This window comes from Ambystoma mexicanum, chromosome 1p, assembly GCF_040938575.1.
Source record: "Ambystoma mexicanum isolate Mex_15411 chromosome 1p, UKY_AmexF1_1, whole genome shotgun sequence".
NCBI lineage: Eukaryota > Metazoa > Chordata > Amphibia > Caudata > Ambystomatidae > Ambystoma > Ambystoma mexicanum.
In genome coordinates this window covers 9,628,931-9,644,120 of record NC_090921.1, presented here as the reverse complement: position 1 = coordinate 9,644,120, position 15,190 = coordinate 9,628,931, and the positions used below count along the sequence as shown (strand labels likewise).

General features: G+C 46.2%; 1 protein-coding gene across 3 annotated transcripts in view; it reads left to right on the top strand.

Moving 5' to 3' along the window:
• LOC138563754 (beta-1,3-galactosyltransferase 5-like) overlaps positions 1–14,183 on the top strand; it is a 185,743-nt gene extending 171,560 nt beyond the window's left edge. For all 3 annotated transcript variants that reach the window (XM_069642861.1, XM_069642860.1, XM_069642859.1), the window contains one exon: positions 13,646–14,183. In XM_069642861.1, the coding sequence (XP_069498962.1) occupies positions 13,646–13,674 (29 nt within the window). In that variant the 3' untranslated portion in view covers positions 13,675–14,183. The remainder of the gene's footprint in view (positions 1–13,645) is intronic.
• Positions 14,184–15,190: the final 1,007 nt, after the last annotated feature.

Below are 15,190 nucleotides of genomic sequence, written 5' to 3'. Positions count from 1 at the left end.
TAGTCTACTTGCGTTTCAGCGTCTGTACAATTATTGAATGGTTGATTCTCTGCAGCACTTTGTGCACGTGTAATTTTCTTTTTCGTATTTAAAAGGTTCTCTTGATTCTTTACTTTATCATTAATTTCTGTAGGATCCATACATCCTCTTCTGCCAGTATCTTGGGATGTCGTATATGTCTCTTGTGACATCACTAGCTTCTTTCTTTGCTCTTTTTTCATATTCCTTCAGGGAGTTCCTCCCTTAGGTTGTCATCGCTTCAAGAGATACATTCGGTGCAGTTGCCTCAATGGGTATCTTCTTTTGAACAAACGCTGTGGTATTGGCACAACTACTGGTGTCCAACACGGCATAATCTCAGGTCTCCAACATATGGGAGGTATGGGGGGCAGGGTTTACTGCAGTGGCATGCAGCTGCTCCTCTACAATAGGAGGCAGGGGCTGAAGGGGAGGTTAATAAGAGAGCGCAATCAAACGTGTGTGCGTTGTTAGAAACGTGAAGGAATGGCAAAGAACATTAAATAACAGAAAGTAAACAAGAAAGCTGGAATCAAAGAACAGAGATTAACAAGGAATGGAAAGAAAAAGACAATGAGAGCGTAAAACACTAGGTTAAGAGAACAGGTAAGCAGTGGATTAAGCAAAAAAGAAAAGGAATAGAAAGGGGTCCTGGAAAGAGCAGGCAGCGTACAGAGAAAGATAGAGAGAAGGGGGGACGAAAATATGTGCAGGAAGGAGGACATGAGGGTGGTCTAAAAGAAAACAGGAGGTGCTATGGAGTGAGTAATGATTGACAGATGAGCTGGAAAAGAGAAGGGAAGAACGATCGAGGCCCACAGAGATGGGTAGAGCAGTGAAATATGCACACAGCAGGCTGGGCAGTGATTATGCAACCAGGCCGAGTTGACAGCATGGTGGTGGCGTGCGCATGCGCAGTGGCACAGGCCATTTTAGTTTTTTTGTAGCACGCACCTGAATTGATAGAGAGGGTCTGGAGGGTTTTTAGAAGCTCAACAATGAAAAGTGAAGAAAATAAGTGTTGGCTGCTAGAAGATCAAAGAGAAACACGAGAAAACACTGGAGTACATGCTTGATCCTGTGTTTACCTTCACAAGGCAAATGATATGCCCATTTAGGTTACTAAATGCACAGTGCACCTATTGTCCATGTACGTATAGATGATGATAATTTTAATATTTTCAAACTGAATAATGTTTTTGCTTTTAGAGTTAGCTGTTAATCGCTCCCTGAATCTCGAGTAATGATTTCATCAACCTTAGGAGAATAACATTAGGAACCAGTTTAGCCTATATTCATCATGGGACTTTCAGGTTCCAGCGAATGCCTTAACCAACTGAGCTAACTTACTAGAATGTGAACCATCAGGTTATTTTGTTTAATGTTAAAACTTTCTTTATTCAATTTTTAAAAGTCAACATTCATAAATAAAGCCTGTTCCTTCAATACTGAACCACCAGTTTATTCATTGTGCTCTGCAGCAGGCGCATGAACGTTTTGCTTCATTGATTAGTTTGATAAAGCGCTCATGCCGCCAGTCCTTAACTCTAAAGAGGGGTTGTGAGTGGGAGAGGAGCGTTCAGTGATTACAAGGGGATACTGCTAGTTGTTTGAGGGAATGCTGCTAGCAGGTCAGACATTATGCTTTTCATAAAATGCCACTTTTCCAAACTCTGTCTGGAATCAGAGAAGCAAGGCAAAGCAGTACAACAGGGCCGAGCATGAAGACAGAGGGTTTACCTTAGGAGGCCACAGCTTCACCAAGAATCAGTCCACCACCAGGTTTTGCAGATAACCACTGAACTATGTAAACAACCCCCTTTTAGAGTCTCTGTATGAACATGCATATGTGTGGTAAGCTCTTAAATATGCAGTGGATTTGGCTCCTGGTCACTTGCCTGGTGCCTGGTAGTTTGGGGCATTACAAAGTATGAATTTGTGGACATGTTTATGGGGTTTCAATTGCACCCTATGCTTGATGTGAATTGAACCCAATGTTGGTGTGAAATGATGTGTCCACTTCAGTCTGTGGGTGTGGCAAGCTGTGTAGTTTTGTGCACTTTGAAGCGTGGTGGCCCCTGAAGCAGCAGCAACATTATCCGAAACTGAAGAGGGAAAATGGGACGGTCCCTTCCCCCCGACCCACGTACAAGCTATGGCCAACTACGTCACTACCCAAGTACCCTCAGCGAGATGAGTTTGCACCTATGTCCCCTGCTTCGGATGTCAATGTCCACTGTGACCACGCTACACCTGCAAAACCTGCCTGCATCCCATCCAAAGCACGAGGTGGGATCCGAGACGGAGCTGGGGCTGACCACATGAACTGTCACAACCTAAGCTGCCATCGTTAGATATGACATGACGACATAGGCACAACGGTCAGAAACACACATGCTGCCGCTCACCTGGATCAGACACACACCAACTCACACCAAGAACACGCTCAGTGCTACGACTTAGCGGACTGTGCCCACTTACAGACATGCATCGTTATTATTTTTTCATATAGGCCGGCAACCGCATCGCAGAAATGCAAGACACCAGAAGAATTTGTGTATATGCTTGCAGAAGCTTTATGCTACTAACCCTGAAGGCAAGACCCTATGAATGGACCGATGTACAAAGAACCACACCGCACCCCCACAGCCCTTGCTGTATAGATCTCATACCACAACATGTAAGCAAGCCAAAGTAGGCCTCAAACCAGAGTCGGCATGCCCGGAGCTGCTTGCACGAAGCCACAAGGTGCTGAGCATGCAGAACAACCCCTGACTGGCGCCACTGCAGCCAAGGTCGCAATGTTGCAACCCACATTCTGCGTTCCCCCAGCCAAGGTTACACCTGCCAGTGCTGCAGCTACCAGGAGCAAAAATACAAATCAAATCCCTGTAATTCTGCCTCAGCCACGGTCTCTCAACACGTGACTAGGCCATCCTCATACAACGCCAATTCTCGAACACCGAAGAAACACTGGCGTCACACGTCTGGGAACCCGCTTGCAACAAAATTGTAACAACACTGACACCGGCAGCAATGGGAAAGGAGCGCTCTAATGTCAAATAACAGGACCTGTCCATTGTCTTCCACTGACACATAGTCACACTTTGTTGCCAACACCAGGTACATCGCAGGTTGGAAATGACGATGGCCCCAGGCTTGGGGGCCTGCTGCTGGACCAATCAGTATACAGGGGCTAATCACAGACGGCATTACAACACAACCAATCACTAACCCCATCCATGTCTCTTTCTGGAAGTAACAATTTGTACGGACAAACCAAGCGTACCACCTGACCTCTACTCTACCAATAAAACTTTTCATTATACTGTTCTTTACTGAACCTACCAGTCAGGGAACCAACCCGGAGTGGCGGTAGGCTTGGGTATGTGCTCTCAGATGACGCACATCGTTACGTCACTACAAAAGGGCCTGCAGCCCGACTACGATGAGAAGTTGCCTGGAACCTGTGATCCACAGATTTGTCCTTGTCTGTTTTCTTGTAGCAAACAGCAGTAACCAATTGCTCTTGTGTGGCCCCTCTACTTCTTTGAGACGAGGAAGGAGTTAGGGCCTTCCGAGAGCTGGACGGCTCTGCCGACCACTAGAAATTACCCTAACATGTTGGAGGCCCCAGCGAGATTGTCTGTGATAAGGTGGCCCGGCGACACAGCCCCCTCCACTGTTGCTCCCCTTGGAGGACTGCAGGACCATCGCGGAACTGCGAGACGACTGGACTGCGCAATCTGGAGATTGCCATAGGGAGCCGAATTCAGAAGTTTACCGCCCGCGGTTGGCAATTGTTCAGATGCAGTCCAGACAAGGGGAAGTGGCGAGCTGATTGGGAGTGGTGCCCGCAGCTGTGAGCCTGATGTGAGTATGGACCACACAACAAGCAATGCAATGTTGTGCAGGTGGGGGGAGGAATTGTAAATAGGGTGGCAGGTGGTTTTATATTGTCGTAGAAATTTGGTGTATCAGTTTTGATTGGCATGTGAGTTGTAGTAGGGAATGGAGCAGAGGTAGTGCCTTCTTGTGTTGATGAGCATATTGGGTGGGGCGACGAGTCTCCACATGTTGGACGGAGTGCCGCTCTGATTGGTCTAGATGACGAACACATGTATGGGGAGTGGTATTCCTATGAGTCGCGTTGCAGTTCGATGAGTAGATGAGGATTCCTATTAATTGAGTGTTTTAGCTCGGTGAATAGATGACGTATTCCCGAAGGAGGTAGCCAGAGTCTCTCTCAGATTGCGGAAGATAGTTGACTGGTTAAGTTCCCATAGTAAGGGAGCGTATCGCACACGAGGCGACGCAGCGGGTGCAGACTAACTATATTAAGAAAAATGATTGATGGGCGTAGTGGGAAGACATCTGTGGGGATTGTGGGGACTTCTTATGTGAAAAGTGGTGCACATTACATGTTCAAACTGTGTATAAATAGTATGTTGTGTTAGCTGGGACATCACCCATAGAATTTGCATAGGACATTGTGTTTTTTTTTAATGAAGATTGGAGCCGCGGCTGGCGGCTAGGGTGGGTGAAGGTGGACAGGCGGCCTTGCACGGAGAACGCCGGCACGTACTTGAGAGGGGTATGCCCGCAGAGCGGTCCCACCCATGTCGGCGGGATGGTACGAACACTGTGGGTAATACAGGTGAGGAGGGGCTCGAATAACAATGCGGGCGCGCTGAGCAGCGGCAACCCCAAAAGGGCAGGGCGGCCCAAGAGCACGCCACGAAGGGTGTGAGTTTGCAGGGGACTTCGCACGGCAACAGGTCGGAGGGGGCCCTAAGAACGCAGAGGGGTGTGTCAGAAGGCGACAGCCCAGTGAGGGACAATAGAGAAATAGGTGTTGAAGTAATGAGAGAGTGTTTAACGCCCATTTTTTCCTTCCTACTGACAGCGGAGAGTCGGAAGTCCCCAACTAGGGGCCAGGGAACGGTGGTATATATTCAAAAATGTCATCATACTATGCGATAGGAACCCACCATAGGTACCACACGTTAACTACACCACTCCAATACATTTGGTCAACATTGCCTCCGCATGGAGACAAAATAGTAAAATACAGTATAGAATGGACTAAAGGTACAGACCAAAAAATAAGGATACCTTGGCCGCCTAATGGTAGCTTTTGTAAGGAAACCCAACATTCACTGTTAGCGTACTTCTACAACATATACAAGGGGAAGAAATTGACAAGCCATTTAGAGGTTTTCGACCTCTGGAGGATGTTTCAGGGATATGGCCCAGGGATGATGAGCATGCAGGAGATAAAGAAAGAAGAGGAGAGTGAGGGAGAGGGGTGCAGTACTCCCCAGGTTGCTCCCAGCGGTGTCGCAGACAACGCTGAGGAGAGTGAGGATGAGGATGAGACAGAAGGGTCATACCCAATAATAGTTCAAGGAAGAGGCTGAAGGGTTATATCCAATAAGAGAGCTGAAGGAATTAACCAAGCCCTGAGAGTTAAACAGCAGCAGACGGATACTCAAACCCTACATACAACCCACCACTTATGTTCCGGAGGAGCACTACCGGAAAGAGTTATGTGCAGGGGGCACGGTAGGTATGGAAGGAACACAGGCGCATGTTGAGGGCCCAAAGAAAGCACAGCTTGAATTAGCAGGTACAGGGCCAGACAAATGGATAGCAGCTCAGATGCTATTAAAACTGCAAGGGACGGTGATGGGAAAGGAGGAGGAGGTGATGCAGGCAATAGACAGGGCAGAAGTAGGACGAACACAGAGGGATAGTGAGGTAAGTAACAGGGAAGAAGGGAACACAACGAAAGAAGAAGAAGCAGAGCTGGAGGAAAAGATAGCTGAATTAAGGAAAACACAAAGCATACTCACTAAGAAGCTTGAGTTAAAGGAGTTGGAGAGACAAGTGGAGCTGGAGAGGGAAAAAGATGTGAGAATGTAACTTGAGCAGCAAGGGGAAGAAGAAAGGAAGCGGGAGGAGGCTCGCATACGAGGTATCGCAGAAAGAGCAGCGCGTATGGAACAACAGGAGAATAGGAGAAGGGAAGAAGAAAGGGAAGAGGTTGATTGGGAAATGACACTATGGAAGAAAAAGATTCTATCAGAAAGCACACTTAAGTACGAAAAAGGCAGGATACTAGATAGCATACTAGCAAGTGATGGTGGAGAAGCGAGTACCAATGTTAGAGATGCGACGGTGTTGGGCGAGGTAAGTGACGCCGTAATGAAGAAACTATGCAGGGCTAGAACAGAGATGGAGAGTAAGGGCGAGCGGCCAGGCGAGCAAGAGCTAAGAGAAAGTGACAGAGCCACAAGGAGCAAGTTGAATACATACAGTTGCATAAGGGTCACGGCATTCCAAGTAGGGTCGGATACAGGGGATACAGGCAAGTGTGTGGACATAGATTTAGAAACAGTAACAGTATGATACCCACGGCCATGCACAAAATTAACGTTCTCAGGGGGGTTCTGTAGTGACGAGGAGGAGAAAGGATCATGCGATGGACAGAACAATGAGAATGGAGAAGGGCTTGGTAACCTGTGTATCACATGTACAGGGTCATCATGGGAATGTAGAACAGGAAAGGGCAACATAGCTGGACGTGAAGGTACAAACACACAGAGGTAAGGGATACTACAAACAGTAACATCAACCAAGCACACACCATATGTCAACAGTCTCAGAGACCTCCCCTAGTGCAGAAATGAAGGATCAACTATGGCGCACAACAAAGGCCAGACATACCAACACGGGGAGCAGAGAGGCACACGGAATACACAGCATGCACATGATCTTATAGATCTTTTTGACAATTTATCCGACATGGAGGAAGAGACACAAGAAATACAAACAACACAGCGTAGACGCACACCATTGGAAAAGGCAGAATCCACGCAGATGCCACTACTGGAGAGGGGAGGGACAAGGCCACAATATGTACCATGGAAACATGCAGACAAGGAAAACATTAAGTGTAGGCTACCCTCCTTAAGCGGAGGGGTGGGTAAATGGATATACGAAATGGAAAATTAATTGCGGGACATAGGCTAGTGGTTGGTGACATTAAGGGGCTCTTGATCTCCATTTTGGGTGATGCTGCAGATGACATTTGGAAGAGGGTGGCGTTCCCGGGGGTGACAATCAGCAATACATCACACGACGGGTCACCATTCGCCAACTGCAGACATGCGGTATGGCAGGCCTTAAAGGTACAGCACCCCGACAGATCAGACATAGGGGCGATCACGTCACGCAAAATGCGTGAGGACGAGGATCCTGTTAATTACATCCAAGAAATTCAGGAGAAGTGGCACTTGGAAATGCGGAAGCCATGGGACAAAACACTAGCAATATTTTACTACATACTGATACAGGGACTCCCAGAACCCGTGCAGAGGCAATTGGAAAAATCTGTGGGGATGGAAGCAAAGGCATGGCCAGAGATACAGTTAAAAATAGTGCATCATTGTAGGATATGGCAAGAAAAGGTGAAACAGAAAGAGGAGGACAGAAAGGCAGATGAGGCAAAATTGGTTCAGAAAAAGCTGTTGAAATATGCCCCCGATGGGGCGTTCATAACCAGCCCAGCCCCACCGGTACCATCTCTCACACACTAACAACCAACCATACAATAACAACAAGTACCCACAATGACCCAACAATTGGCACCCCGCCCCCATACACAGCACAACAACAATACGCCCAACTCATGGGGGGAGGATACACGCCAATGGGCAACGGCTACATGAACAACTACCGAGGTAGAAGAGGGTTCAACATGGGAAGGGGGTTTGGACCATCAGCACACCAGCCTGGGGGGAGGGTTTCGAGGATACTCCCAAAACGGACAGGAGGGATATTTGGATGGCACAGGGGGATACCCATGGCAAGCTTGGGACCCGCCCACATGCTGGGCATGCGGTTTAGTGGGACACATATAACACACATACAGGGCAAGATCGGCACAACCAGGATGTGGTGAACAAGGACAATAGGGCTACCAAGGAGGATCAAACAATTACTACCAACAAGAATCACAACAAACGGGTCACATGCAGGTGGGCCAGCAAGGCGTCATGCAGCAACCACAATTACAACAGCAACCTCATGGGATGCCCACCACACAGCACGTACAACTCCAACCCGTGCAACAACAAGCACAACAGCAAATGGTAACGACACAACAACACGTCCACACAGTGCAGCAACTAACAGAACTACAAGATGACATACAACAACCCATGGACACGACGGTACCAATGACACGAAAGGGGGAAGTAACAATAATGGGACATAACCCCTACACAGGTAGCGAACAATCATTGTACCCCCAATAGGACAGCCCACAAACTTTCTTGTTGTGTCCCATCCTGTCGGTAACACCTAACCTTGCGGAGGAACCACGCATAAAGGTGGAGATAGGTGTCAAGACATTTTTCTTTCTAGTTGACAAAGGGGACACTTGATCCTGTATTAGGGAGGGGCAGTTCAAATTGTCAGGCGATGCCATGCACACTCAAGGATTTTCTGGGGCTCGAGGAGTGGATCCATTTACTGATAACATCTCCTTATCTGTAGGGGATCACGATTTATTTTAGCCCTTGTTGTACTCAAAACAAGCACCAGTGAACATGCTCGGGCTTGACATCATGAGCAGGTTAAATATGACCATCTCCTTCAATGACAAAGGCATAGTTAGGGATTCCGGTTTTCAAGAACAAACACAAAATCTGATTTCCACCCCCCCGTTATGTTATTATGTTCCTCGGGGGACTCCGATAAACCCCAGTATTTAATAAATTTAATAATTGCAAAGTGCCGGATTCGAAAACCTATTGTGCTGCGTTGTTTTGTTTCCAAGACTGAGCTATCCTCTCAGCTCTGCTTCAGCATTGTCTTTTGGAACTGATATTGCTGAAGTGTCAAATGATTATCCACCATTGCCACCTTCTGGCAGAAGGTGGAATTGACTGCTTAGTCAAAACACGGACACGACAAATAAAACGCAATCTTTCTTTTTCCTCTGCCTCTTCTGGGTACAGATGGAGTGTGTGACAATGCAAACATTTCAAAACATTCCCCACGTGACTGAATGGCAGAATAATCTAGCTCAATCAATCTGGGAAAAAAGACTTCAACAATGGGTTCATGTTTTTGAAGTCTGATATGCCACAACACCAATAAACACGTTCAGTGAATGCATTTGAATGGGTTTTAGGACATGAAGCCCACGTGATCCACCTCATAATGCAACAGACATGCTTTGCAAAGAAAATTAGTTTTTTCTTTTCTATTTTCGATAGGCAAGAACAAAAAAGCACTCTGTATGAAAAAACCTGAGAGTGTCACCACCCTGCCAGCAAATGAGAGCTTCAAACTATGTTTCAATTACCCGTCCATTGTGCAGCTGGTACTATGAGCATGTGTATTATTCAAATCAGCAGAGAATGTGCTTCTGTTGTGCAAACAACTGTCAATTGCTGAAACAATGATTACAAAGCACCATCTCTTTCATGTGTACTTAGAAGCACTTACACGCTGCCACTTGTGTTTAAATACGGTGCTCACACAATGCATGAGTAAGCACCTTCCCCGTGTGTTGCCAATTCCCCATGTCAAATCTATTCCATTAGTTTCGCAAAACACGGTAATTTTGCCCACATAAACCAATCATTGGGCAAATTGCTGTAAAAACACGGTCAGAATGCCCTATGCAAACAGCAACGTGAAGAAGCAAAACGGTTACATTCAAACGCTTGCAATTTTCCCTTCCCTTCCAACATGTGGTGCTCCATCGTGTGCCGGGAAAGACAGTAATGCGTGCCGAGCCAAGTGCCAGGGAACAAAGAAAGACACCTCCCGACTCAGAAAGGCCATAAACCCTCTTCTACCAAAGCATTGGCACAAGCCCGCAGGTTGGCTCTGGACCGTCTCAAGGTAAAGTATACATACACAGATGCTGCAATCAAACAGGCAATAAAGACAATTGAAAAGAAAAACCTGTTCATGCCCCTTGACCGAATACAATATATGCATTGTGGGTCTTACACCCATAGCCCTTGCGCTAAACAAAGTACATTTGTGCTGCATGATTTTGTAGAGTGTGGAGACCTTTACGTAATCAATGAAGATGAAGTTGGCATTGTCTGAATAATATCATTGAACAAGGGAAAGTTACTGGTGGTGCCCTATGATAACAAATATTGTAATATTGTCAGAAATACTGTTTATAAAGTTAGAGTGTTGCCTTTGAACGGTTTTGGAGATGACTTGACATTTCGCAATACAACTGTAGGCGTGTGTTATTTTGGCCCTGTTTAGAGTTTGGTGTTATGCAAAAAACATGGAATTTGAATAGCAGTATGTACCATCTGCAGATTAGGATTCCATGGTAAATGGAGGCCCTGATGGGGAAAACTCATTGCAGATAAGACTGAATGAAACATTACAGCACATAGTTACCAGCCTCCATTTTGGAGGCAACTTAGAATATGGCATAGTGGAACCAGCAGTGCTTAATCTATGGGAGTGTTTGCCAGGGCTCAGCCCCAGCACTTATTTCTACGCCCCAGTGCTTATTTTCTCAGATTCAGTCTGATTATCATGTGTTGCCTACCTATGCACGCAATTAAACAATAAAATAAAATCAGTTTTTACACTGGAAAAAACAGTTATCCACATTTTTATAAAGGGGGGACCAGGAAAACACTGACAAACACTGATTGTGAAAAACTTTGAAAACCCTGGAAAAACACGCCTGGAAGTAAGTAAAAAAAAATAAACCCCTAAAACAGGAAACCCTAGGCATAATATGCTCCACACTAGGCATACACATGCTCACGACGAGACACATACTCCAGGCATACTGTGGCAAGACAGTGGCAAGGGCAGAACCAGTGGACGCCGAGATCTTCCAATACGGGACAGACATGGCAATAGCATGGCTACCAGGTATTGAGGGTAAACTGTGGAGAAGACCTGCCACCTACCTTTTCAGGCCAGAAACACCCGCAGGTGAGGGGGAAGGGACAATAATATCAGTGGATATTGAAGGGATAGTGGCTTGGAAAGACTGGATTGCGGATCACACTCAGGACGAGGAAGGAAAGGCATGGAGAGTGGTAATAGCACTGGCGGAAGGGTGTAGGTTAACACAGGTGTCAGACGAGGAACTGTTCTCAGATGAAGAAGGATATGGCGAGATGGGTGTTCCAGATGAGTGTCTACGTTTGGTTGAGAGTAACATGCAAGGAGGTAGCACAGAAAATGCCAATGGCACTAGAGGCGCCCCTCACCACACAACCTGATTTTTGCGAGGAAGGCCTAGTCGCTGTACCCGCCTCACTATGGACTACTAGTCCCTATGATGTAGGGTGCATTAAGAGCATTGGAGGGGTGAAGATAACACTGAAAAGGGGAGCAATACTGCCCAGAGTAAAACAATACCCACTGTTAAAAGAATCTGATGAAGGGATTTATGAGACAAAAAGCGCCCTAGTGGAAAGGGGTATATTGATACCATGAGAATCACCATGCAACACTGTAGTGTACCCTGTGCGCAAGCCCAAGGGAGGGTCTTGACATTTCATACAAGATTTGAGACCCCTTAACAACATTGTAGAGGCAGAGTACCCGATAGCAGCTAACCCTGCCACAATATTGTGTGGAATACCAGCAGAGGCACCACGGTTCACCGTGATTGACCTCAAGAATGCATTCTTTTCAATACCACTGAATCCAGATTCACAAGATCTAACAAGCTTGACATACTGCAACACAAAATGGAAACACACTAGGCTACCCCAGGGATACTGCGAGTCACCATCCATTTTTAACAGAATTATACAGATGAACCTGGGGAATGTTGAGCTTGAAAGCGCAGTATTGCAATATGTAGATGATATTCTCATCTGCAGCACCACGAAGAGGAGTGCAGGAAGGACTCTGTGAAAATGCTCACAGTGCTGGCTGCAAAAGGGCACAAGGATGACAAGAAAAAACTGCAATACTGCCAGGAACAGGTTCTATACATAGGACAGATCATATCACAAAAAGGGAGGAACATTGCACCTCAAGAGCACAAACAATAATGCACACACCTCAGCCACAAACGATAGGTGAGTTGCAGCAATTTATTGGCCTGTGCAATTATTGCAGAGCATGGGTATTTTGACTACAGAAAATACATAGCCCCTTCCTGGCAGCTCTCAAGGAAGGACAAATAGGGGTGAAAACATTGGGATGGACCAGAGAGATGACAGATGCATTTGATGAACTGAAGGAGGCCATTTCAACAGCACCAGTCCTGGGCACTCCTTACTATGAAGAAGAATGCTACATCTTCTCGCATTGTGATGGTGCAGTAATGAAAGCAGTACTGACTCAAAAAACAAGTATGCGACACAAACCCCTAGCATATCACAGCGGGCACTTAGACCTAGTAATGATGGGACACTTCCCGTGCGAACAACACCTAGCTGCTGCAGCATTCACAGTAGAAAAATAATCATCCATCACTATGGGTTGCTCTACTAGACTGTATGTTGAGCATGCCCTCTTTGCAATTTTGCATAAACCAAAAGGCACAGTGATGAACCAAGAGGGTGAAGGGATACGAGATAACATTGTCAAGACCAGAACTAAAAATAGTAAGATGTAACAATGTTAACCCAGCACAGTTCATAGCCGAAGAGGTAACAGAGGGCGAACATGCACATGATTGTACATACACCACTGAATACTACACGTCCACCCGAAAGGTAGAGGAAATAGCCATAGGGGGAGGTGATGTTCTGTACATTGATGGGTCCAAAATAACACAGGAAAAGTAGTTATGCCCCTGGCCCTACTAAAAACAGCACTGGCCCAACTACACCACCCCACTCATACAGGAAAAGAGGTCATTGCAGCACGAATAAAAGAGTCATGGTTATGTCCCGAACTAAATGCGCACGTTGAAAACTTCAAATTGTCTTACCTGTCAACAATTTACGGCTGGTCACACGTTGCAAGTGATCAAGGGTACAATATCACGGCCTGAAGGACCCTTCCTACACCTACACATTGACTATGCTATCATCATCAACGTATGCCAAGGCTACCGATACATGATTGTGGAAGTATGCCCCTTTTCAAGGTGGAATGAAGCTGGCCTGTGCTCCCATGCAGACACTCTTTGGGCAGCAAAATTTCTGGTGAGAGAGGTGTTCCCGAGATGGTGGGTGTGTGAAGTTCTAGGATCAGACAATGGCCCACATTTTGCAAATGAACAATTTCCATTTTACAACACATCACCGCTTTACTTGGGATTAAACACAAGTTTGCCTGCGCGTACCCTCAAGCCAATGGTGTCTGTGAATGCCTCAATGGCCTCTTAAAATAATCGATTGCAAAAACACAGCAGGCGACCAAGAAGAGTTGGCTTTACTGCCTTCCCCTGGCTCTGCTTGAGTTGCGAAATAAACCTGGTTCGGACCACCACCTCACACCCCACGAGGTGGTGACCGGACGCCAAATGCACCTCCCATTAACACCACCCACAAGAGCGATGTACCACTGTGAAGGAACGGATAATGTGTTTGGAAGAGAAATGTATGACTATGTCACTTCCTTGGTTACTAGCGCCTCCTTTATTTCTCAACAGATTCAACAAACACAGGGCGGGTCAGATGACGATCAACAGGAAACAACGAACAACGAGGATCAAACAGGACAGTGTGCAGTAAAAGAGGGAGATAACATGCTACTTAGGAACTTTCAATGCAAATAGAATGCTCCTAGATTTACAGGGCCACATACTATAGAAAAAGTGGCACCCAGAGCAGTCAAATTAGCGAATAAAGACATTTGGACATATAACCAGGACATCAAGCCCTACAAACACCGGCGGTGCCCCATCTCAGCAGCGACAGGGTCAACACATCAGCAACAGCAACGACAGATGACGGAAAAGACACATCACAAACATCAGATACTCCTAAGGACATAAACGAGTCACAGCCCACCGCCCACCCTATGCTGAGGAGATCACACACACAAAATGTCCCCACTGAACTATTGATAGAACTATTAATGCGATGATGATATTGGAGTATTGAAGTAGATAATAAAAAAGTAACGGCAACAGTTAATAAAGAACAGAAGCTGATAGGTGTACCAATGATACGCACACCACTACGTAAACACATGCATGTTCTCTTCTCTTTTGTTGCGCATTGGAATTGTTGTATGCAAATATTTGATAAAACACATCGATCACTGCCCAGGCTTAAATGTTACCTCCCATCGACCACCCAGAAGCACTATCACACCAATGTATACACGAGATTAAAAAGCCAAATTATTTCAGGCCCAGGCGGCCACGCTTATACTATAACACATTCGTCCAGTTTATAGTGCGGTCAGATCAACACCTCCACGCGGCCCTACCTGCTCTGAGAGACAGGGTGGTTAGGTAGATGTGGGAGGAGCTTTTTGCATGGGCATTGAATGACTATTTGATCAGCAGGGCTTAAGTAACAAATACTAACAGTAACAACGCAATATTTTAGACAATTTCAGGCGGGCCCCTATATCATCTCAAGTAAACAGCTGCGGGACGGCAGCAAAGGTAAGGTCAACATGCCAGTGGTCACAACAATTGTAACTAAAATGTTGGGGGTATTTTTGACCACTGGATTGATAACTGCCGCTGTCTAGCAGGCCTACTATGCTTTGCATGTTACAGCAACGCCCAATACTAACATTTCCCCTTCTTCAGCTGCAGGGAGCACTGTGTTAGGTGATACGAGTAGCAAAGGACAAAATGTAGGAAGAGGTAAACGTAGTGTTTCCCTTGATGTACATTGGGTTGACACATAACTTACAGAGTCCGCACACGTCTCTAACAACATGTGGTATAAACACATGTTAAAAATTGGTAATGATACAACAAAGGACAACTGTTACGTCTGCTCATTGATCCCGTATGCCATGAGCACCTCCCGAACAGGCCATGAACAGTAAGGATGTGAAATGAACTATTGTGCTCGGCCTGACGACATTTCAGATAGTGCAAGAGCTAAGACATAGATAAGGAAGGGAGGGGCAGAGTGGGAAGGAAATGGAAACAGACAGGCGACTACCGTACAAGGCCTGATGACATTTCTGATAGAGCCGGAGAAAACAAAAGGTGAGGGAGAGGGGTGCA